This window comes from Anopheles gambiae, chromosome 3 (genome assembly GCF_943734735.2).
Source record: "Anopheles gambiae chromosome 3, idAnoGambNW_F1_1, whole genome shotgun sequence".
NCBI classification, from domain to species: Eukaryota; Metazoa; Arthropoda; class Insecta; order Diptera; family Culicidae; genus Anopheles; species Anopheles gambiae.
Window position 1 is genome coordinate 36,704,348 of NC_064602.1, and position 25,144 is coordinate 36,729,491.

At 47.4% G+C, this 25,144-nt stretch overlaps 5 protein-coding genes across 11 annotated transcripts; 2 read left to right on the forward strand and 3 right to left on the reverse strand.

Annotated features, from left to right (window-relative positions):
* Positions 1-169: 169 nt before the first annotated feature.
* Positions 170-5,609, forward strand: LOC133393201 (uncharacterized protein K02A2.6-like). Its single transcript, XM_061656844.1, has one exon. It carries the CDS (start codon positions 834-836, stop codon positions 5,289-5,291), a length of 4,458 nt encoding a protein of 1,485 aa, XP_061512828.1. The 5' UTR covers positions 170-833; the 3' UTR covers positions 5,292-5,609.
* A 44-nt stretch (positions 5,610-5,653) lies between these two features.
* LOC133393202 (uncharacterized) lies at positions 5,654-6,622 on the reverse strand. Its single transcript, XM_061656868.1, has one exon. It carries the CDS (start codon positions 6,438-6,440, stop codon positions 5,685-5,687), a length of 756 nt encoding a protein of 251 aa, XP_061512852.1. The 5' UTR covers positions 6,441-6,622; the 3' UTR covers positions 5,654-5,684.
* A 140-nt stretch (positions 6,623-6,762) lies between these two features.
* Positions 6,763-9,527, reverse strand: LOC1278980 (protein asteroid). The gene has a single exon (XM_061656854.1). It carries the CDS (start codon positions 9,414-9,416, stop codon positions 6,777-6,779), a length of 2,640 nt encoding a protein of 879 aa, XP_061512838.1. The 5' UTR covers positions 9,417-9,527; the 3' UTR covers positions 6,763-6,776.
* A 99-nt stretch (positions 9,528-9,626) lies between these two features.
* LOC1278982 (zinc finger-containing ubiquitin peptidase 1) lies at positions 9,627-15,742 on the forward strand. 7 transcript variants are annotated; one of them, XM_061656847.1, is made up of 7 exons: positions 9,813-10,032; positions 10,122-10,831; positions 12,177-12,489; positions 12,544-14,284; positions 14,357-14,705; positions 14,782-14,993; positions 15,082-15,742. In XM_061656847.1, the coding sequence occupies exons 3-7, from the start codon at positions 12,197-12,199 to the stop codon at positions 15,124-15,126; spliced, it is 2,640 nt and encodes an 879-aa protein (XP_061512831.1). In that variant the 5' UTR covers positions 9,813-10,032; positions 10,122-10,831; positions 12,177-12,196; the 3' UTR covers positions 15,127-15,742. The 7 variants fall into 7 exon arrangements, with proteins under 7 accessions (XP_061512830.1, XP_061512834.1, XP_061512831.1 ...); XM_061656849.1 differs by having other exon boundaries at positions 10,122-10,822; XM_061656848.1 differs by having other exon boundaries at positions 10,655-10,831.
* Positions 15,743-15,954: 212 nt separating this feature from the next.
* Positions 15,955-24,718, reverse strand: LOC1278983 (homogentisate 1,2-dioxygenase). Its single transcript, XM_318638.5, has 4 exons — positions 24,333-24,718; positions 23,449-23,908; positions 20,943-21,476; positions 15,955-20,869 (listed from the first exon to the last, which is right to left on the reverse strand). Exons 1-4 carry the CDS (start codon positions 24,345-24,347, stop codon positions 20,565-20,567), a joined length of 1,314 nt encoding a protein of 437 aa, XP_318638.4. The 5' UTR covers positions 24,348-24,718; the 3' UTR covers positions 15,955-20,564.
* Positions 24,719-25,144: the final 426 nt, after the last annotated feature.

A 25,144-nucleotide genomic window follows, 5' to 3' on the forward strand; every position in this document is an offset into this window, starting at 1 on the left:
GCTTTGGTTGTTGCAGATTTTGCATTGCCTTCAACAACACACACATACACACACAGTTAGGGGATATTTATGAAATTAGGGGTTGTAAAAACCAACTCGCATTTTGTCTTTAAATAAACACTTTTGATTACACTTAGCACTGGTACCGTTAAGCATATTAAATGTGTTTTTGTTCTGTTGTGGACGGAATCAAAGTTGCGCAACATTGTGCTCTGGGCCGCTCGCTACGTGCGACGGTTTTCAGACGCTAGAGCTGTCAACAACCACGTGCAGCTAAAGGGCGCAGCCATCGCGATCCTTCCGAGGACCGAGGTCGGGACGACGACCTCGGGGTGACCGTTGACATACACTTCACTGCAGGCCATCCGCGATAAGAGGTGCGAGCGCGAGCATTAGGGACTAGCGGGCGTATAGGTTTTTTGTATGTAAAGTTTTATTGCGTTGTACATCGTTATTGTAATATAGTGTTTTAAGTACTTTTTATCCTGGTGTTCGGATTGTTTATTTACGTGTTAAAGAACATAAAAGTGGCGACGAGAAGTATTTTCCTCATCAGTGTGTAGAACCTGCGTTGTAAAAAAAAAAGAAAAAAAACTGCTCCTTCTCTAACTGAAAAAAACGCGCAGTGCAGTGAAATTGTTTAATAATTAAAAAAAAAAAACCTATTCAGTGAGTGTAAAAGAAAAAAAAAGTATATAAAAAGGATCATCAGAACGTGTGTAGTAGGATAGCTAAGCTCAGTAGCTTGATTGAAAAGTTCGTGTACAGTTCGGTTTTATTTTTTTTCCTGTCGAGGACAATTTTTTTTTCTCTCTCTGCAAATAATTTATAAAATGAATACCAGTGGTGATGAAGAAAGGCGCTCTAGTGCGGGTTTTAATGTGCAACCGACGCACCAGCTACAAAATGGTTCTGGAGAACCATCAGTGCAGCAACCTCCATTACAAACGCCGCCATCGGTGTCGATGGATAGTTCGTCGATGATGCAGATCTTGAAATTAATGCAGCAACAAATGGCGCAGCAGCAGAACATTTTGGCGCAGTTAATGCAGCAGCAAGGGTCAGGCCAAAGTTCATCCACAACACCGGAACAAATCTTGGATTCGTTGTGCAGCCACATTAAAGAATTTAAATACGATGCTGAGGCTGGAACGACATTTGCCGCATGGTACAACCGCTATGAGGACCTGTTCGAAAGAGATGCTGCCCGGTTGAGCGACGAAGCAAAAGTGCGCCTTCTCATGCGCAAGCTAGGAACTCTTGAACATGACCGGTATGTAAATTTTATCTTGCCAAAGTTCTCACGAGATTTTTCATTACCAGAGACGGTCGCAAAGCTGACAGATTTGTTCGGAACTAAGGAGTCCCTGTTACATCGACGGTTCAAATGCTTAAATACGGTGAAGGGGAAGACGGAAGATTATCTAGCGTACGCATGTCGCGTCAACCGGGGTGTAGTCAACTTTGAGTTAGGCAAGTTGACGGAGGAACAGCTTAAATGCCTTGTATTTGTTTGCGGGTTGAAAGATGATAAGGATGTGGAAATTCGTCAAAGACTGTTAGTGCGGATCGAGGAACGTCCTGAAACCACCCTGGAGCATATTACAACCGAATGTCAACGCATTATCAACTTAAGACACGACAGCGCAATGATCGAAAGAGAGAACACCGAACAAGTCTATGCAGTGAAGCATAAGGAAACACAGTTCCAGCATTATCGAAGCAACCTGCCATACGATTCGAAACCCCCTAGCAGATCGTGCTGGCTATGTGGAGGACTACACTGGTCTCGAGACTGTACGTACCGTACTCACAAATGTACCGATTGTGGAAGAATAGGCCACAAAGAAGGATTTTGCAAAACGTACAACAATTATCGTCGGAACTATAACCAAGCGAATTTCAATCGTCAGCAAGCAAATACTAGAACGGTCTCAGTCAATGTGCACAGCGTTCAGGAGAGAAGGAAGTATGTACCTCTCAGCATCAATGGCATTCACCTCCGGCTACAGCTCGACACCGCTTCTGACATATCAGTCATTGGCAAAAATACCTGGAAACTAATCGGAGCACCCCCCCTTTCCCCGCCAACAGTCGATGCCAAAACAGCATCGGGAGCAGTGTTGCATATAATCGGCGAATTCAGTGCCAACATCACCATCAAAGAAGAGCAGCGTGTCGAGACGGTTTATGTTTCGCAAGCGGACTTGAAGCTGTTGGGAACCGACCTAATCGAGGCTTTTTCCTTATGGTCAGTGCCTGTTGACCAGATATGCAACGCCATTCAATCATCAACGAATAAGGAGCTACGACTACGTTATCCCAAGCTGTTTGGAGAGGGCATGGGCCTATGTACAAAGGGAAACGTTACTCTGCAGCTGAAAGAAAAGTGTCGTCCAGTTTTCTGCCCTAAACGTCCAGTTGCGTACGCTATGCTGGATGCAGTCGACAAGGAACTGGACCGGCTGGAGAAGCTAGGAGTCATCACACCGGTCGATTTCTCTGACTGGGCCGCACCAATTGTCGTCGTGCGGAAAGCAAACGGTCAGATAAGGATCTGCGGAGATTACTCGACCGGTCTCAATGGAGCCTTGCACCCCCAGGAGTACCCGCTTCCACTACCAGCAGATATTTTCGCCAGGCTAGGTAATTGCACTCATTTTACACAAATAGATTTATCGGATGCTTTCCTTCAGGTCGAAATTGCTGAGCAGAGTCGGAAGTTTCTAACCATCAACACGCATAAAGGGCTTTACTCCTACAACCGACTACCACCGGGCATCAAGGTAGCTCCTGCGGCTTTTCAACAGTTGATGGACAAAATGCTCATTGGATTGCGGGGAGTTTCCAGTTACATGGATGATATCATTATCGGAGGTAGGAATCAGAAAGAACATGATGATATTTTAAATGAAACGCTCGCTAGAATTCAAGATTATGGTTTCACAATTCGCGTAGAAAAATGTTTTTTTAATGAGAAGCAAATACGGTATCTAGGGCACATAATCGATAATCAAGGCATCAGACCAGATCCGGAAAAAGTTAAAGTTATAACCAATTTGCCAGCACCATCAGATGTCAGTGAAGTAAGGTCATTCCTCGGAGCAATCAATTATTATGGGCGCTTTATTCCAAATCTACGAAATTTGCGGTACCCACTGGATGCACTACTAAAAGAAGGGAGAGAATTTGCGTGGACTGCAGAATGCCAGAAAGTTTTTGAAAAATTCAAGTCAGTATTGTCTTCAAACCTATTATTAACCCACTATGATCCGCGACTTGAGATAGTGGTATCAGCTGATGCGTCTTCCGTTGGTCTGGGAGCAACTCTAAGTCACAAATTTTCTGATGGCAGTATGAAGGTTGTACAACATGCATCACGATCTCTTACAAAAGCCGAGCAAAGATACAGTCAAATCGACCGGGAAGGGCTAGCTATCATTTTCGCAGTGACCAAATTTCATAAGATGATATTTGGTCGGCATTTCCGTCTTCAGACAGATCACAGGCCTCTGCTAAGAATATTTGGAAACAAGAAAGGTATTCCTGTTTACACTGCAAACAGGTTACAGCGTTTTGCCCTTACGCTTTTAATGTACGATTTTGAAATCGAATATGTAACCACGGAGAAATTTGGAAATGCCGACATCCTATCAAGATTGATAAGCGAGCACAGCAAGCCAGATGAAGACTATATAATCGCCAATTTGGAGCTAGAGAAGGATGTAAAATCAGTAGTCATCAGCAACATCTCATCCCTACCAATCAATTTTACGGAAGTAGCCAAACAAACGGGAAAAGATTCAATTTTATCAAAGGTACTACATTTTACACAAAACGGTTGGCCACATAATACTATTTATACAGGAGAATTAGCAAGTTTTTATGCAAGAAGGGAAGCGTTATCAGCAGTGGATGAGTGTTTATTATTTGGCGAGAGAGTCATAATTCCAAACAGCCTTCAGGAACGATGCCTCCGACAGTTCCATCGTGGCCATCCTGGCATTCAAAGAATGAAATCGTTAGCTCGTAGCTACGTATATTGGCCATCCATCGATAAAGACATAAGCGAATGCGTAGCCTCTTGTGAGAGGTGTCAAGCTGTTTCAAAGTCACCTGCTCATTCAACTCCTATTCCTTGGCCTAAACCTTCATCACCATGGCAGCGTGTGCATATCGATTACGCTGGCCCTCTGGAAGGGGACTATTTTTTAATTGTCGTGGATGCATACTCAAAATGGCCAGAGATTGTAAAAACATCAAGCAATACGGCATCGGCGACTATAGCAATTCTACGAGGAATATTTTCACGTTTTGGAAATCCAGTCACGCTTGTAAGTGACAATGGCACGCAGTTTACTAGCGAGATTTTTGCTGATTTTTGCGCTCACAATGGCATAGAACATCTGAGAACAGCACCATTTCATCCTCAGTCAAATGGCCAGGCTGAGAGGTTTGTAGACACGTTCAAGAGATCGATGAAAAAGATTAGTGCAGAAGATACATCACTTCCGGAGGCATTGGACATATTTTTACAAACCTATCGATCGACTCCAAATCCGTCCACAGAAGAAAAGAAATCACCAGCTGAGCTCATGTTAGGTCGTAAAATGCGAACAACTTTGGATCTGCTTCGTCCTACCTTAAATCCATTTAAACACAGTGTACCTGAGAAGGTGAGAGAGTTGTCCTGCGGAGATTTAGTGTACGTCAAGACATACAGCAGAAACATTTGGAAATGGGAGCCAGCAGTCATAACCGGAAGATGTGGCAACGTTATGTATGAAGTTGTAACCGGTGATCAACGTACACTTCGAAGGCATGTAAATCAAATGCGTAGGCGTAACGGAAATCAGCAGCATCAGCAGAGCCGCTCTTCGAAACCCTTAGCTCTGGATGTATTTCTGGATTCATGGAATGTAATGCACGAGCCACCACCGTTGCTTGACGATCAGTGCACTCCATCACCTGTTCAGGCGCCACCGTTATCGTTATCATTGGCTCCAACAACGTGTCTTCCATCACCGAGTTGTTTGTCACCATCGTCATCGTCGACTCCACCATCGTCTACAATACCGCCTGAGTCTGCTATCACATCGTCTGCGTCCTCGCCATCGTCATCGTCCAATTCGGGTTCAGTCTACACTTCCTGTTCACCTACATCACCTGAAGAGTCTCCAACAGATGAACTAGATGACCACAAGGAAGAAGAACAGCTGGTACAAGTACCACGTAGGTCTTCTAGAAATATAAGACCCTCACGTTGGTTGGACCAGTACCAGCTATATTAACAGGGGGAGATGTTGTGGACGGAATCAAAGTTGCGCAACATTGTGCTCTGGGCCGCTCGCTACGTGCGACGGTTTTCAGACGCTAGAGCTGTCAACAACCACGTGCAGCTAAAGGGCGCAGCCATCGCGATCCTTCCGAGGACCGAGGTCGGGACGACGACCTCGGGGTGACCGTTGACATACACTTCACTGCAGGCCATCCGCGATAAGAGGTGCGAGCGCGAGCATTAGGGACTAGCGGGCGTATAGGTTTTTTGTATGTAAAGTTTTATTGCGTTGTACATCGTTATTGTAATATAGTGTTTTAAGTACTTTTTATCCTGGTGTTCGGATTGTTTATTTACGTGTTAAAGAACATAAAATGTTCGAAACCAACCACAAACGCCCCTTGTTTTAAGACTCATCAAAGGCTCCCTTATACTCCGCTTTGGACACGAAAATTTCGTAATCGTTGAATCTTCTCAGTATTCCATTAACTACGGCCTGGCAGCAAAACTCGTCCGGCACTATGCTACCGACCACCGTCACCAGCCCCATCCGCACCAACCCAATGAATATCGGTTTGCCGCGCTTGGTCACTCCACCCTGCAGGGACCCTATCGGGCAGTACCCGCCGCTCGTCTGCACGAACCGCCCGTCGTACCCGCACAGCACCTGATAGTCGTGGACGGCGTGCTCCAACCCCTCGGACACGATCAGACAGGCCTTCTTCGATGGTATCACCCGCCCCGGGACAATCGCTTTCCGATGCTTGGCCCTTCCGATGTAGGTCGTTTCGCCCTCGTAGCCTGCGACGACCGCTTCCGGCGGTACGACACCTTCCGCTGCCAGTACCCACCGGGCACCGCTCCAGTTGTAGCAGTCGTTGTAGCCGTAGGACGGATACAGCGGCGGTGGCTCACTACCGCCCCACATAGCTTCTGCACTGCTCTGGCGTTCGGGGATCTCCTCTGGTGCTGTGCGTTCCGTTTCCTCCCAACACAAGCGCACACTGAATGTCAGACTGATGGCGCCGCGATGTCGCGATTTTGGTTCAATAATAACACGCACCCGCACACACACCATCAAATGCGCACTCTCCCCAAAATAAGCACGCACACCCCCAAAATGTATGTTGCGCTCGGCAGCATGTCCCTGCATGCTTTGCATCCCCCCCACCGACCGTTGCTAATATGCTCATCGCGGTTGCTTTGATATGCGGGAAAGGGGCGGGCCTTTCACAGCGGTTTTAACTCCAGAGCACGTGGTCATGCGGCTTAACACGTGCAACTTTCAAAATGCTGTCTTCGTTGCATGCGCATTTTATTATTTTCGTTTTGCCTAATTAAATTCAAAACACGTTTGAGAGGCTTCATTAAATATGTAAAATATCGTATTGTTGATTGACAACAGTTTTTAAAAATATGTAAACAAATCTTTTAATTTTTACTTAATTTAACGGTATTTTTAAATATAATTTACAACACCCAGCTTTGTTTCTAAAGTTCAACCTGCCAATAGAAGTTGACTGAATTTATTGTTCACATCAACGTAACCCTCCCCATCATCGCTTTCGCTCGACTCGTCCTTCTTGCCCTCGTCCCAATCATTTGCCGGTCGAACCGTGATCGGTTGCACGTGCACTACCGGCTGCTCCTTCCGTTTCGCTGCCTTTCCCGTCTTCGCCCTCACCGTTCTACCCTTCAGCTCCGGTACGTAGGTTTCCACAAACCGCACCATCACGCAAACGGCCGCGTAAAGTGTTGCCGAGTGGCGGAATATCACCGTACGCTCGTACTCACCAAGGTCCGCCAGGTTCTTCATCCCTTCGTACACGTTGTACACGAACAGCGTATTGTACAGCTCGTGCATGCGTAGATTTTCCACCGGATAGCCCAGCAACGGCGTGAGAGCGTACAGATTGAAGCAAACCGACTGGAAGCTGGCCAGCGTGTGCATGGTGCCGGCCTCGATCCACATCTTACGCCTTCCCCTGACCTCCTCCTCCTTGTACGAAAAGTGTTGTATCAAATGGTCGTAAGCGAGCAGTGCCGACGCACGGGAAGTTCCGCTGGCTAGCTTATTGTAGAACGTTCGGTTAAATGCAACGTCCGGCTTCCCTGCAGACTGTTCGCTCGTTTTGCTTGTTTGTCGCTGTTGCTCCAAATACTCCCGATGTGCCTGGCGAAACTGGTCCACGTTTCGGTTTAAGCTTTTCAACGCTTTATCCACAATTTGAAGCTGCAAAATGCACACCACGAGCGCATGCACGTACGCCAAGTTCACGTCGGGACAGTTCTTCGCCCAGTAGATGATCGCCAGAAAGTAAAGGCGCAAATTGCTGGGCACGCTGCGGATCGTTTCAAACAGCTCGTCACACTTTTCGATCCCAGCGTCTTCGAACAGCTTCCGCAGGATGGTAACGTTTGGCAGCTTGGCAGGATCGTATTCGACCCCTGCGGGCAGACAGGCATCGGTAACGGTAGCGTTCACCACACCCGTACCGGGCACCCGTCGCGTAACGTACTTAAACTCGGTCGTTTTTACTTTAAAGCTTGTTTTGAGGATCGCAAACACGGTTCGCAAAATAGGACCGCTCAGCCTGTTACTGTCCTGCCGCTTAACGTCCTCGATCTGGGGATAGTTGATGTACAAATTCGAATGGATCAAATCGGCCAAAAAGCGTGGCACTTGGGCCGCGCTGTAGATGCGCTTGAACCAGTCCGGCCAGTTCCGGTCGGTGAACTTGTTGCGCTTCAGCTCCGGCCCAATCAACGGTTCATGTCCATCCATAATGATCTCTTCCGCGTCAGATTCTTCTTGTAGGAGGTCATTTTCGTCCTTGTCGTGCTCCTCATCGCAGGAGTTGTGTCGTGACAATTCATCTTCCTGGTCATCTTTGCTTTTCTCGTTTTGCCCTTCGTTCGATGTAGATTCCTTCTCCTCCTCCTCCTCACTATCGAGAAAGCTTGCCTCGTCGACCGTTTCTTCCATCGTTTCTTCGCCTTCATCAATTGCTCCCAATCGTGTTTGAAGATCCTTTTCAATCTCATCGTCCTCCAGTGGAGTTTCTTGCTCTGTTTGATCCTGCAAACCGAAATAATGCAACGCGACGCAATCCTCACAATTGTAGCCTCGGATCGCCGTCAGTATCTGCCGGTACACTTGCTGCTTTTGCTCGCCCTTAATGTGTCGTATGATCGCCCGCGTTGCAGACTCAAACGTGTGGTTCTGCAGCCACTTCAGAATCACCTTCAGGCGACGCTCCTGCTGATTGATTTTCCGGTTCACCCGGCCAGTACTTATCGCCTCATAAAACGCCCGCAGCACATTCCGCTCGATGTAGTCATTCCCCAGCAGAACGGCAAACAGCGGGATCATCTCTTTCCCCAGCTGGTCGTGCGGCCCAGTCAAATTGTCGATATTGTACAGGCAACAGTCAAGGTAGGAGTACGTTTCCACCTCTCCTTCACCTTCCACCACGTCCTGATCGCCGCACTGAGCGATATACCTTACCCCATCGCCCCGTTGTCGCGCCTTTTTCGTCTGCTTTCGCTCCACAATGCCAACCTTAAAGTTTTCGCCCTCCCTGTCCGACACCTTGCGGTACACCTTGCTCGACAGCGTCACATACGGGATGTACTGCACGTCGTGGATGTAAAAGTCCGAATCGTAGCTCAGCACGGGACAGCCGAGCTTGCGGGCCAGGATGGCCACCTCATCGTCCGCCTCGAACGCGCAGCGCATGAACGCAACGCCCGACTCGCGCATCGCGTCGACGAACACTTCCCGCAGCATCGGGGGCGTTGCGCTGTTGATCGCGGGCACGTGAAAGCCTTTCATCTTCAGTATGCGCTGCTGCATCCGGTACCGCACGATGGCGATCTTGCGCGACTCGTAGCCACCGTCGAGTAGCACGTACGGGACCACGTTCACCAGCTGCAGCATGTCGAAAAAGTCCACCACCGTGCGGTAGTACGCGTCGTAGTTGCCGCCCAAGGCGAACCCAACTTTTTGAGATCTTTTGAACAGCTGCACGCACAGGTTGTCGCCATCGATCACGAGATTTGTGTCGTGTAGTTCGTGCGGTTTCAGATAAACTGCTGCGTTCTTTTCGATGAAGGTGGTTAAGCCACGGACACCCATTTTCGGTGGGAAGTTATCGGGGGAAAATCTGCAGAAAACTAACTTTTCTGCAGCGGAGTTTTGCACGCGTGCCGGGTTTGTTTACAAATAATGAAGACGGATTTGAAACCCGTACAACATGGCAAGGCTTTTTGACGTTTAAACATCGCTGCATCTCGCTCATTTTCTTTACTCTTCCTTTACTGCCTACAGTGCTCTTTTCAAAGTGAGCCCTCTTCCACTTCACTTCAAACACTTCGTACACCTTTGTCCATATGCCCAGTATTTTCCGGATTATTCTTCACGCTTCAATGCGCAATTTGCGTCTGAAAATGAAGCCTTGTTCGAAAAGTGTGTCCTTTGATTTCGAAAAGCCTGGTGCAAGCGTGTGTGTATGTGTGTGTGCTCGTACGTTTGCCAATTTTGACAATTGAACGTCCTGTCAGTGCTTATGTAATTTGTTGACATCGCGCGCGCTCGCGCTTTTCGGCCCCCCACTTCCGAAGCAGCTGAGCAAGGATAACGGCGATGCACGTAATGAGGTCGCACGGAACGCTCCATTCATGATCGGAGAGAAAAGGATTCCGCCTTCACGCAGCTCCTCCAGTCTACACGCGCCAAGAAGCTCCTCGCGCTGGTGAGTATTTCGTGCTCTCGCGAGCGTCATCTTCTGTGTGTGCGCACCACACACGAACGAAATACCAAATCCCTTTCCCCCCTGCAAAGGACCGGCGGCTCTCCTTCCGCGCGAGAGAGAGAAAGAAAGGGAGAGTACCAAGTGTCGCGTCCGTCCGTTTTAATGCCGAGTAGGCCTGGCGTATAGGCGTGCTGAAGCGGGACCGTATCCGTTCTCCCCGTGGCCCAAAGGGCCGTACGTGTAAAAGAGAAGATCAATCCGCACCCGCCTACCTTTCCGGCCGGGCCGACGGAGCAGAGCAAAAGGAGCGCTATTGGCAGAGGGATGAACACAAAAAGCGCGGAGCAGAATTCTGCAGTAGTGCTTTTCTTCCCGTCGTTAACGGTGCACGATCCGTCGGTGCGCGGTCCACAATCGCGGCGACATTTGATACCCCCCCATCCCCCAGGTTCGGGTCTCGGGAATGTGGTGGATTTGGGGAGCGCGCGCGTGTGTGTGTGCGTAGGCACAACTAACAGGGCCGTCCCGCAGAAGTAAGCCAGCAATCCATTAATCTTGTTCCGGCCGTGCCCCTTCCGCGTGTTGCTTCTGGCTCCGCTCACCATCATCATCATCCGGTCAGTACGGCCAAACGAGGGTGCAGTGTGTGTGCCGTATTGTCCCTCAAAGCAGAAATCACCAGGAAAGGCAAAGGATATTGTGTTTTTGGTGTGTAATCTTGAATCTCCACGTTGCCCCGGACCAGCGGCACAGCAGCAAACAGGCAGCTTGAATGCAGTCAAACTCCTACGTAAGGAATGTAAGTTTTCCCTCTGGCCCCAGCCTACTGTTTGAGCCGTGCCGCACGGAAGCAACCATAATGTGCCGTGGTGGGAATGTGGTGCATTCCTTTTTCTTTCCTTTTTTTTTGTAGTCCATCCCCGTGACTTCGATTAGCTTTCCGATTCGTCGGTCTGTCGGTCGGTCGGTGGCGCAGGTTTCGAAGGGACCCACACCGACATCATAGAGGCCATTGACTGTGTGTGATGGGCCACACTGCTGCTTTGGACTGTCAAAAGGACATGCACAGCTAAGGAGCGAGAGAGAGAGTGCGAAATACCATGTGTGTTCTCAAGTGCGTGTGTGTGTGTCCAAAAGGACGATTTGGTGGTGCCCCAGTTCTAAGGGAGCCCTCCCAATAACCAGTGTCCTTAAAGAGCAGTTTTTAATTGATTTTTCGAGTTTAAAGTAGTTTCAACGCGTGACACTAGCCTACTATCTTCTAGATTGGAAAGGACCATCGAAGAAGAGACCTGCAGGTGGTGGTCCTTCTCTCTCTCTATCGCTCTCTTTGACTCTTCTCCACCGCAGTGCTCTCTGTACGGGTGTTCCATAAATCAATATCCTGCTGAGTGGCGAGTATCGCTTTCGCCTTGCCGCTGCGATGGGTCCTTTTCCATTTTTCTTTTGTTATGACCTCCCCCCCACCCCTCCCACACACACACACACACACACAATAGTTATGTTTATGCTGTACCCAACGTTTAGTGGTTGGCGGCGAGCAGGAAGGGACGGACGCAGGGTCAAATAAGCAACGAATTCGCATGCAGCACGCGGTTTTGTGCGGACAAACCACCACCACCACCACCATCACCACCGTTTCCGTGTATTTCCGAGTGCGAGTTGAATTTTAAGTTTCACACTTGCCTTTCGAACGCCATTTCCATTGCCAAATTGCGAACGCAGCCAGCGCCGAGCGGCAAGAATCTTTTGCATGCGCGGATAAAGCATGCTTTTATGTAATCGGGCAACATCAACTCGACAAGAAATTGATAAGTCGGCACTTTCGTGTGTCGACCGCCTCAACCGCCACACACACGTGGCGCTGTGTTGCGAAAGCGTGGCGCTCATCATTATCTTCTCCCCGCACTAGAATCATGCCATGCCATGCCGGCCCAATCAGTGTAAGGCCCCCCAAAAGGGGCTATTTTTGGGTTAAGGGCTTCTTTTGCTGTTGTTGATGTTGTTGTTGCCAATAGAATTTGAAGAGCATGCTCGAAAGTGAAGGAAGACACTTGATGTGGAAGTGTGGTCGGTGCCGCGATGCCCGGCCTGCGTGCTAGAAGCTTATTTAGATCTAATTTTTCCACCGTTTCCGTTCCCAGCGCACTACCACTGAAGAACGATGGCTTCGCAGAATGGGCGCGAATCCAAGGATGGTCCGCCGACCCAGGGACCGGTCGGGCAACCGCAGCAGCAGGAGCATTCGTGTGAAATTTGCGGCGCCTCCGGCCTGTCGGACGAGGCGATGCGCGACCACACGCGACAGTACCACGTGGAGGGCAGCGCGCAGTGCCCGTTTTGTGGGCTCTCCGGTGTGCCGGCGGCCGAGCTGCTGCTCCATGTGAACCAGGCCCACCTGGACTACCTAACGCCCGAGAACGAGCTGATGTCGTTCATCGACGATCAAACGCCGAGGTAATAGCGGTGCAAAGGTCCAACAAAAAAAAGCGCGCATTAACACACTTAAAGCTTTTGCAGTGTCGACGGGGATTCGGACTCCATCTCCGACTGTCGCGGGCTGTCGCCGTCGATCACGTCCGAGCTGCTCACGCCGATGTCAGCGTCCGGTGGGATGAAGGCGGCGGGTTTCAACGGTGGTGGTGGTGGTGCTAGTAGCACCGCTGTCAACCAAACGAGCAGCAGCATTAGTACGAGCAGCAACGGTCTGATGATGATCAGCGCTAGCGAAAGTTTGACGACCGTTTCGTCCAGTACGGGAAGCCACAGCAGCAATCATGCTCAGGGCGCCGCTTCGCTGCAAGCGCCGGGATCGTCACAGCTGCACCACAACGGTGCAGCAATGGCGGGCAAGATGATGGGGAGTAGCACGTCGACGGCGGCCGGCAGTAGCAGCATGAGCAGCAGTCGCTCCAGCTTGGGCAGTAGTAGCACGAATCTGAGCAACGGTTTGCCAAACGGTGGACACTGCTCGAATGGGAAAAGCATCCACAGTCAGCATGGGCACGCAACGAACGGCGGCGCAGCGGGAAGCAATGGGAGCGGTGAGGTGCACGCGAATGGTACCAGTACCAGCAAGGACGGCACAGTGATGAATGGCGGTGGAGCTGGCTGTACCACGCCGGCCGGTGCCGGAGCCGGTGGCCAAGGTTCCCCCTTGCGATCGCAGCTAGGGCTGAAGCTAAAGTCGCACAAACCGAACGCCTTCAGCATCGGAACGGCCGGCCCGGAAATGGCAAACGGTGGTGCGAATGGGGCAACCGGCTCATCGGCCGGCCCGGCCACGATGACGATCACAACGAAGCAGGCGAGCCCGCTGCAGTGCTTGCTGTGCCCGTACACCTCCGACAACCCGACCGTGCTGGAGGAACACATCAACCGGTCGCACTTTGACCCGCTCAGTCCGGGCGTGAATGGTGCGGGCGGCGGCGGCGGTGGTGCGGGAGGAGCCGCCGGTGGCAGTGGCCAGCACGCTGATACGCTCAGCGTGCTGCAGTGCCCGATATGCAATCGCACGTTCGAGTCCGGGTCGGATCTGGAGCTGCACGTGAACATCGAGCATCGGGACATACTCAGCCCGGCGAAGGCGGACGGTGGGCGGGCAACGAACGGTACCCCGTCAGGGGCGGCGGCCGCGGCCTCTGCACACAACGGTGGCGGCTGGGGTGGCGGCACCAGCGGCAGCCTCTGTCCGGTGTGCGGCATTTCGTTCGATCACATGAAAACGCAGGAGATGGAGTATCACATCGAGAAGCACTTCTCGAAAAGCCCCCAAAACCCCTACCAAGGAGGTACTGCGGTTGGTGGCGGTGTTGGTGGCGGTGGTGGTGTTGGTGGTGGTGGCAAGAACCCTTCCGCCGTGGCAGTGGATCTGGAAAAGCAGGCGCAAAAGCTGCGCGAGCAGCGCGAGTTCGAGATGCTGCGCGCGCAGTACGGTATGGACGATCAGGGTAACTTCCGGGAGCAGTCGGCGGCCGCGATGCAGCGGGCGGTGTACGCGGGCGAGATGAGTGTGGCCGACTACTACGAGCGGCAGGTTGGGTTGCGGGCGGCCGAATCGCACGGCGTTGACGATGGGTCGTCCTGCACCAAGTCCGTGTCGCCGAGGGTCCTGTCGCTATCGTCGTCCTCGCCGAACGTGATCAAAACGTACGTTTGCTCGAGCGTAGATCATTACGCGTCGAGCTATGGCGATAAGGGATGGGGCTGTGGGTACCGGAATTTGCAGATGATGCTTTCCTCCCTACTGCAGGTATGTTGGTGGTGCCATTGTTTGTGGAAGGAAAAGTGTACTTAAATGTTAACAACCCTGCTTGCTTTGCAGAACACATCGTACAACGAAGCGCTTTACTCAGCCTGGGGCTCGCATGGACCCGCCCGGACGGCCATGCCCAGCATCTCCCGGCTGCAGCGCATGGTCGAGGCGGCCTGGGCCCAGGGCTTCGACATTCAGGGCTCGGAACAGCTCGGCTGCAAGCTGTACAACACGCGCAAGTGGATCGGTGCGACCGAAATCGTGACCGTCCTGTCGTGGTTGCGCATCCGCTGCGAGCTGGTCGACTTTCACCGGCCCACCTCGGTGGACGGGCGGCACCCGGAGCTGTTCAACTGGGTGCTGCGCTACTTCGAGGAGCCGCGCATCCACACCCCTCCACTGTACCTGCAGCATCAAGGTAGAGGATCGTGTTTTATTCTCTTTTGTATGCAATAATTTTCATTTCGTTTCGCCATTTTCGGATTTTTTTTCAGGGCACTCGCGTACGATCATTGGAATCGAGCAGCGAACGTCCGGGTTATCCCTGCTCGTGCTCGATCCGAGTCACGGTCCGCGGCAGGTGGCAGCGCTCGGTTCGTCGCAGGACTCGTTGCGCTTGATACGTAAAAATTCGGCCGCCATGCGTGCACCGCAGTACCAGGTCGTGGCGGTGAAGGGACTGATCGATACCGAGGATCAATACCAGGTGAGTTTTTGTTTTATTGCTGAAATTTATTGATGTAAATGAATGTAAATTACAAAAAAAAATACTATTAAAAACAATAATTCCTCAGGCAAGCAAGGTGTTAAAATCCTTACGCATACCCCCTGACCGTTGACGAGCTACGCTGTGCTTCCTGGAGCCGGTTCGTCTTACAGTAGCAGCAGCAACAACAACAGCAACACAACGTTTTAACTTCAACCCAATAGTGCTACAATAATACGTCTCCCTCTCTCTACCTTCAAAAGGGAATTACGCACGCACCAGCAACAAAAAAGTGATCTATTAATCGTGTTTTGTTTTATTTTGATCGTGCCCTAGGCTTGTTTTATGTTTACTTTTCAATATACACGCATGCGCCGCCGCTACTGTTGCCACTGGTCACCGCAAAGTGAAATGCACAGCGCAGCGCTAAAGCAAAATTCGTATATCATACTTTGTGTGCAGGATGGTGTACCACTAGAGCAACATACACGTGTGCAACTGAAAAAGGAAGAAAAAAACTTTCCTCGCATAATATGGTGTACAGTGAAAAAATAGGGAATTTCGGTTAGAATGTTTACCCTTGCGCCCTTCTAAAAGAAAGAGTTCAATCCTAGTTTTATTAATTCTGTTCTTACCTCGTTTTATTCGTTCCCTAAAAACTGTTTTAAAACCTTCAATTTGTTTGCCATTTTTTGTTTCATTAGAATAAAGGGTTGGTGTTAGGATAAAGCAACAACAACGATGTCTAATTATGTGATTGTTTTCGTTTTATTTCTGTTGTTGTTAGTAATAAAACTGCCTTTAAACTAGTTTAAGCGTTTGCCAGTTGTGCTCAAGAGAAGCGTTTTCTCCAGCTAAGCTACTAACCTGATTGGTCTAAGTTTTTAACCCTTAAATGGCTTTAAAATCGTATAAATATGAAAGAATGAAATTACCGTTGAATGGACTTAATTTAAAAAAAAAAAACAAACTTAGCTTTAATTTAAGAGAACAAAAACAAAAGTACAGTAAAGTGAGTTGCTCAATTATTTGTGCTTGTAATGTGTCCAATCCAACGGGAACCGTAGGCAGTGCTGCAGTACGCTCGTTTCGTTGATTGATCCTTTAAATCCTATCGGTCAAATCGGGTTCAGATACGATGTGATGTTATTAAGCCATTCGGACACTATTCGGAGCGTAAGGGGAATTCTAGTATTTCTAGCCACTTCGGTGCTTCGGTGGTACAGTTTAGTAGGATGATAGACTTACACATTGCGCGAGAGGCACACCGCCATTACCGGAAACCCGTAACACAGCAACAACTAAAGGGTAGCACACAAGACAATCCTTTTCCTCAAAAGAAAATGCAAAAAAAAAAGAAAAATCGTGCATACATTATATAGCATCACACGAAAGAGTGTATGATGGACATAATATTAAAAACGTGTGCGATAGAGCAATGAAAGATAAACACAATATAACAAAAATTGTAAACACACTTACACACACACACCTGCAGGCAACAAGAGTGATCCTAGTGAAAATACCTTCAATTAAAAAAAGGATTGTGATATAAGTAAAGATCGTCGTGTGTAGCCCAGATCCGATCAGCACCTAATAATAAAAACACTGCTAATCCTTCCATCGACACTCAGACACTCAGACATAAAAAGCATACAACTACGCAAACGCACAGAATAATTGTTTTCGGAGGTAGTTGGAGAGTTGGGCGGATCACTAAGTGGAACGAAATTTCGAAACAAGCAACAACACACTAAAATACGGTACAAAGTAATACAATTGAAACGAGTGCAACAAATGTCCTTCAACACAGTACGTATTTAACTTTCGCTGGCCAGAAGAAGTACGTATTGCTTGGGCCGAAGAATCAATCCGAAGTACACCTAGCGACAGATAGGGAAAAGTGAAGAGAGAAACAAACAAAACACACACACAGGTTGTAATGGTCCTCCAACGGATGTAGTAAGCAATTAAGTGCACTAACATCATCATCATCATCATCATCATCATTGCCAAGCTTCCCTAAACATCAATCGATCGATTAGATTGCGCTAGAAACAAATAGGCTTAGTCTCGTTTGTGAGCAAAATGCGCTTGGTTATGTCTTATTGTAGCCATTTGTTTCGCCAACCCTCCCCCGGGCAAACTACATAAACCTAACAAGCAATACCAAAAACCATTTTAGCACACATTTTACATACCAGTGAATATCTCAATAGCTTTAACTACACAACAGCAACCGCTACACAAAACCGTTTAGTGTGATGTTTTTTAAAGCATACGTACATTTGCTCAGGAGCCAACTATATACAAAGAGTGTACAAGATTAGTTTTGCGATGCGATAGGAGCACTTAAATATTTTGTTATAAATTTTGCAAAAGCGTAAACGTGGTGCAAATGAGCGCTTGACCATGGAATGGCAATGTGAGCGTCGTAACGCAACGATGATCATGCTTTTATTTTTTGTATTGCTCATTTTTGACGAGTGTCCTTTCAAATGCAACGATCCGTCTGCTGCAAACGATCGTTGATCGAGGGTTAACAAAACATGGTTATGTGAGACCGATCCGTAAAGTGATCACACGCTTGTACTGCGCGCACTGAAGTATTGGAACCAGTTAGAGTTAAACGCAATTAGAAGCTAAGGTAGTAGTAGTGCTACGCATTGTATCGATCATTTGCGCAAACAAGATGAGTTCGAACAGTACGGTTTGTGTTTGATTATTATCTGCTACCTGCAAACAATGTCACTCCGCTTATCACCGTCCACGCGCCATTGTCATTGCATAGTATAATGAGAAGGGGGAACTGTTTGCTATTTTGCTGACCTGTTTAAATACACGACTGGGGAAGGGGAAGAAGAATTTTGTGAAGATAAAAAGCAAGAAAGTTCTCCTGCACAATACAAAACGTAAACCCGACAACAGAGGGAATAAAGGAATTGAATATGCTACAAATCTCCCTCGTCAGGATACGGGGTCACGTCGGAAATGGAAGGAGCTAACAAAAAAAAAACAAACGAAAATCAAAAGTAGTCAAAGTGTGGTGCGTCTACCACATGCACACAAGCATGGCAAATTATGTAAAGAAGCACACATTTTACTACACATACTTTCAGTTCCTACGCCATTTGCGTTTGGCCTGTTATGGGTGGAACTACTCGACTCGACGCTAAAGTAGCACTAGACAGGACAGGTTGAGGATTAGATGATAGAAACCCTTTAGCGAGAGAAGGAGAAAGAGAAATAAAGAGAGAGAGAGAAAGAGAGAGAGAAAGAGAGAGAGAGAGAGAAAGAGAAAGAGAGAAAGAGAGAGAGAGAGAGAGAGAGAGAGAAAAGCGATACGAGAAACACCAATAATGGCCCATGTACGTAGTGAAACGTGACCACAAGCAAACAAAATTATAAAAATATAACAAGTAAAGGTTAAGGTAACAAGAATACTACGAGTACCTCAACTTGGACCCTGTGTGTCTCCTTGCCACGAAATGCACGAAACACGCAATATCGTGGCAATTGCAGCAAAGTTCGGATGTGAATCTGGCATTCGGTTACTTAGACCTCCCCAGAACAGCGTTTTTGAGTGTGTGTGTGTTCATGGAAATTTCTGCTTGCAATCAAACACAAAATGTTGCGCTTTGAGTTTGTGGCATGTTCGTGAGCTCTAAAGTAAAGCAAATCACCTAGAAACTTACGCTAACTGCACTGACACATTGAAGAAAAGTGTGTGCTGAAAACTCAAGTGCAGAGTATGAAGGAGGGAAAAGCATAGTAAACAACAAAAAAAAGGATGAAAAGAACAACAACAAAAGGAAGTAATAAGTGAAACTACATACCAGAAAATACAGTTTATTTTTGTATGATCGATACTTGAAAAGTCACATAGTTCCATAACTAACTATATTAACCCGATAGTAGCTAGAGATAGAGAGAGAGAGAGAAAACGTAGGGATTGGAAAAGAGAGAAAGTAAGATAAAAATGACGTAAAGACTCTAAAAAATACCTACCACTGCACGCAACCCGCACGCAAAACAAAAAAAAAAAAAAAAAACACTGCGCCAAACAGGACAGGAGCAGTGAAGAGAGCATACAAATATATAACAAGTAGCAAAACTTAGCAAAACTTCATAAAACTGAAACACAATCGGCAAAACACACAGACAAAATTTTCCAACAATACACAACTGTTTACAACAAAAGAGCAAGATAAAGAGGAAACCACCAGAACCCGAACAAGAAAAGAAAACAAACGACATAATTTTGCAAAATCGCAAAGTGTTTGTCTAATTCATCTTAACAATTCATGTAAAAATGATAATACAAACTATTTGCTTTATTTTATTTTTCCTCGTCTTCTTCTACTTCTTCTTCTTCTTATTGTTCTCCTTCCGACAAATATAAGGTTTCGGTTGTGCTAAAATGTTGTTGCAAGTTCCACGGGAATGTTGGGTGCTGGGTGGTTACATTGGAATTCATTTTTAACAACAAATAACTCAACATGGATTTATCTGTGCCTCTATACTATATACCCCGACCGAGAGCTACTAAACAAACATACACACACACACATACTTGCACAGAAGCTGTGTGAATTGTGCAGGTGTACATAATGGAGAACGAGAGAAAAAGAGCATGTGCTTGGAAAGGACAATTCATACAACGCTAAATTCAGACGAAATAAGAACGCTTTAATCGTCCCACGAGCGCTATTGTTTCCTATGAATGTGAAACTAAAAGGTAACTAAGCCAGGAAAATTAAGAAAAAGAAAAAAAAGCCGAAGGAAAGAATAAGAAAAGAACACAAAAGAAAAAAAATGGAAAGGGTTAAAGTGCATAAACAGTACTTTTCAAGCGATACGAAACGATAACAAAATAAAAGAAGGTAACATAATAACAGCACACACACACATACACAAAAACACCGGTGATAACGATCGTGTATTTATCGAATTGCAGAACTTAATTTTCAAAAAAAAAGCAGACAAAGCACGAGAAGCATCAGCAAACAATGGTGTAAAACAAGAGGGGTGAAGATTGCACCGAAAACAAAAAAAAAACAAAAGCACAATAAACGTAAGTAAAACAAAACAAACAAAAAAACCTATGAAAATTTCAAACAAATTTCACTGTTTGAGGAATTGCGTGACGCACTTAAGCACGGAAACAAAAACAAAGGAAGAAAAAAAAACAAAAAAAAACATAAAGAAGGAGAGAAAATACCGCCCGGTGCATCATTTTAACAAATTTGCTTCTTTAAAAAATATACATATATCCGTAATTATCAAAACAAAAGAAACAAACAAACAAACCAAATCCAGTAAAACCAAAACAACAGCAGAAACCGAAACTAAGGAATAGCACAAGTAAAATCAACGATACACAAGCGATACAAGGTGAAAAAAGGCGAATAAAGAAAATGGGAAAGTAATGAAAAAGAAATGAAAGAAGTGTACTACTGCTCAATAACACCTGGTAACCTACTAGTCAAACATGGTAAAAAATGGTTGTTTCAGTTCAGCTGGTACACGTTCAAAAATCGGTTTAAATGTCGTCGGTTTTCCGAAGCCAAATTACAGATGGAAATGCTTTTCCAGCGCTTGCCAGCATTCGTAGTAGCGGGCGTCCAGCTTTTGGCAGGTTTCCTCGCCCCAGCGCGTTACCGCCATGCTCAGCGACGATTCGAACATGAACGCTTGCGTCCCATCGGCAACGCGTTCCGGCTTCAGGTCCGCATTGGACGCACCCTCGAAGCACCGATGGTCGGGCCCGTGCGGTGTCATCATCGAGTGTAGCGAGGCACCACCGGGCATGAAGCCACCCTCCTTCGCCTCGTACCGGCCGAAAATCAGGCCCATAAATTCGCTCATGCAGTTACCTTTAAGAAGAAAAATGGTTCAGTGATATTAAAGGCTTTGAAGAAAACAGCATAGCGAATAAAAGATACTTACGATGATAGTACGGCGGACGGAAGGTATGCTCCTGGACGGACCATCTCGGTGGAAAGATGACGAAATCGGCGATCGCCGTGCCGGGCCGGTTGCTGGGGCAGGTCAGCACGGTGAAGATGCTCGGATCGCAATGATCGAAGCTGACCGAGTTGATCACCATAAAGCGGGCGAGATCGTACTTGTACGGCACATAGTTACCGTGCCAGGCGACCACATCGAACGGTGAATGGCCCTGGGTGGCGACAAACAGTGCGCCCTGGAACTTGGACACGATGCGATACCCCTCGACCGAGCGATCCTCGAAATGGGCCGTGGGCGTTAGGAAGTCACGCGGATTGGCCAACCCATTGGCACCGATCGGGCCCAGATCGGGCAGCCGGAAGTGACCATCGTACACCTCGAGAATGTAGCCACGGGACGGTCCTTCCAGCGCTACGCTGAACCGGATGCCTTGCGGAATGACGCAGATCTCGTTTGGCTTTACGTACAGTCGGCCAAACTCGGTCGTTATGTCCAGTGGACCCTGTTGGGGAACTGAACAAAGACAAAATGAGAGGTTAGTTATTCCTTATTTTATTTTTCGAATTGCGATCGATGTGGTCACCAGTAAAGCTTTAAACTGTCTTTGATTATTCCCGTGAGTAAAGCTTTCTCAAAGATCATTATCTCTTGGAGTCTCGAGACTCCGGCACTCCAGCAATGGACTTATGAGTTTTACGACGAGCTAGTCTTACTCGTGTCTGCTTCTAGTCTGATTGTAGTCGTAGGTATAGCAAAAGATTAATGCTACACGCTTGATTGTTGCAGCTAATCTGCATCCGCTATGTTAATAACTCGTAATATAAGAAACAACGAGCCAAAGACTGTTCCATTTCAGATAGCCTTCGGTACCTATACTGAAAGGATGCTAGGCCTTCGCCATACCATACGGCGATTTGTTAAAAAAAACTGCAGATGGAATGGTTCATTGGCAAATATGGTAACGGAATCGGAGTAAGTACCGCTTCAGTTCTTGGACCGGGACAGATTCTTGATTCGTTCAATGGCTGAGATTTTTTTTTGTTTATCGCAACCAGAAAAGGGTTTTGGTTTGGTTTTTGGACCGAAATCCAGTTTTTTTGAGTTATTTTTAAGCCGCTACCTACCAGTTCCAGGAATGGTTTGAGTACGGTATTAGTCCCAAGTATAATTTGGATTCAAGGTAGGATTCTGAACTCATTTCCAGGAACAGCATGTACTTAGTATCAGTTCCTTGCCTGGTATGAGATTTAGAATTTGTTCTAGGAATGCTATTGTTTCAAGATCAGTACCAGAATCGTTATGCGTTCCTAATCAGTTTCAGGATCTGTGTGGATTTTTGATCAAATCCAAGACCGCTATGGGATTGAGTTCAATTTAAGGACCGATATGGTTTCAAGATCAGTTCTAAATTCGGCAAAGGGTCAGGATAATTTCTAAAATCTGTATAAGTTTAGGAACAGTTTGATGACAGGTATGGGTTTCAAATCAGCTTCTCTTGATTTGCCTCTTGGAAGAAGTGTTCTAAAACCTTTGCTTACTGTCTTTGGAAAAAAACTTTTTGGTTACTATTATCTTCTTCTTCTTCTTTTGACACAACAACCGAAGTCGGTCAAGGCCTGCCTGTACCACTAGTGGGCTTGGCTTTCAGTGACTTACTGATTTATCCATAGCAGGTCCTACGTATTGGGGCACGATCCATTTGGGACTTGAATCCATGACGGGCATGTTGTTAAGTCGTACGCGTTCTTAACTGTATCACGAGACCGGCCAAACTATTATAATTATCCTGTCTGTCTGTCAAAGAAATTATAGTGACTTTGGTCCTTATGGACTCTTTCGTCACGATTATAATTATCCGGCATTGCGTAGGGTCGGTATCGTTGAATCCGTTTCGAAAATTCCTGTTGCTTTCCGTAGTCGGTTAATACATGAGACTGGGTGACTGGCCCCGCGTCCACGTGACCGTTTTGTTTAGCGTCGCGTCGCCCTTTCTGGTTCGCCATATGGTTCGCCATTATTGCGCAACCGGGCCAACTTATCTAGTGCGATGTGCCTTTGAGAACAACACCAAGGATATAGGAAAAGCGTGTCGCTCTCCATGCTGAGTTTGAGATTACTTTTTTGAATAGCACAGTAGTCAATCATAGCATTTGAGATGCAGGTTGCAGAAGTAATTTCTACTACATAACCTACATAAGATACTCAGTCCTAACTAGCTAAAAATGTTGCGGATGGGAAACGGTCCTTGTCGGCCATTGTAAATGCAACTGCAATAAAATGCTTTCTGAAAGTTTAAAAGTATAGTCACATCTAGATCGATCGCTTCTCTCAATAAAAATGTATGATCGTTCTTCAACACCCCATCAACCACGTGGTCAGTTAGTACCGGGTTCATGCATTATTCAAAATGCATCAAAGACAGCTACTACTTGCGTCTCTTGTTACCATTGGCAACTATCATTGCAACAAAGTATAATGTTCCTACCTATAAGCATATCGCCATCGCTGTTGTAGAACGCCGTATCCTTCATCGAACAGTTGGCAAGGTACACATGCACGGCCAGCCCATTGCGGGCGCGGACATCGCCCGCCCCACACACGGTATGCAATCCCGCCACAAAGTCTACCTCGCTTCCGGCCGCCGGCAGATCGAACGGGTTCCAGCGCATCTGGTTGGGATTGGGGTGCTGCTCTTCCCAGCCAGTTCCGCGCAGGAACGGTGCCACACCCTCGAACCGCTTGAACGGTTGATGTACGACCGAGGGCCGGATGCGGTACAACCAGGAGCGGGTATTTTCCGTGCGCGGTGCGGTAAACGCACTGCCAGAAAGCTGCTCCGCGTACAGCCCGTGGGGACACTTTTGCGGTGAATTCTGTCCCACCGGCAGGGCGTTCGGGAAGCGGGCATCTTCCGAGCTGAAGTGTGACCCAAATCCGGACAGATACTGTGGAGAGAGAGAGAGAGAGACGTTCACATTTCAACAGAAATTGGGCTTGAACGATCGAGTAAGATGCATCGAAAGAGAAAATCCAAAATTAGAATTCGTAAAGGATGTATATGATACTGCGTTTTAAAAACTGGTTCCTTCACTCTCGTCTACTGCGGTGGAATCAACCTGTTTGAGTGTTTCCTGCCTGGATACGGGTTGGAGGCTCGTCAGACAACTTCAACGTGTTATTCGAAGCGAAAAACTAACACGCATTTATCAGTTTATCGTAACTACTACAATATTAGACTGAAATTTCACCATATCCTACGATCTGCTATCACAAAACATTAAGGATGACTTGGTCTTAACATCGTCTTATCATGATCCTCTTAGGAATCTCATCTCTTTCACTCTTCCACTCTCTTATTCCGCCTCGTACCTGATACTCCGGCATGTTGGCTCAGTTCACGATAATTACACGGATACTGAGTACACTTTTACTTTTATCTTATCTCACTGATCGCCGTACACTATTCACACTGGTATCACTCGCACTTGATCGTGCTTCTTTCGGGGCTGGTTCTTTCTTCAGATTAAGCTCTCTGCCTACTGCACACTCCACTCGGATAGGCGACACACGACTGATGCACGCCCGGGCAGTTCCGTCTGTTATTAAGCATTCAAAAATATTCTAATGCCCGAACCCATCCTCGTCACCATTCTGCTGCTGCTGTTGCTGCTGCTGGCCAATCTTCCAAACCGGATTCCTGCTTGATCATCGAAACACGGCTTTCCAGTTTCTGTGACGGAATGTGTGCAAGGAACGGAGTGGTAGGAGTGACGTAGTTGTTGTTTACGATGCCGCCACCGACCTGATGTTTGTTGCCAGGACCGGGAAGTATCGAGAATGGTCGCTCGCTGGCCAACAACCACAGGCGCGCAGCATCCGAAACGATCGGGAGAAACGATCCTCACCCTGATCCTGGTGATCGTTGAAGTTGTTGGTTTGAAAAACTGCCAACTCATGCGCCATTCCCCATGATACACATCGGTCGTAACTCAAATCGGTAACTCAAATTGAAGTTTAAATTGTAATGTTGAAAAAATCCAAAAATCTCAGCTCACCGTGGTGTTGTTGTCTCTCTGCGTTGGGATGGGTACTCCCGAAACAGATAAGGTGGTGCTGCTGGTGGGGGAGGATTTCTTACCGGCTTAATACCATTCATTGCGATAAGATGCTGTGCATTTGCT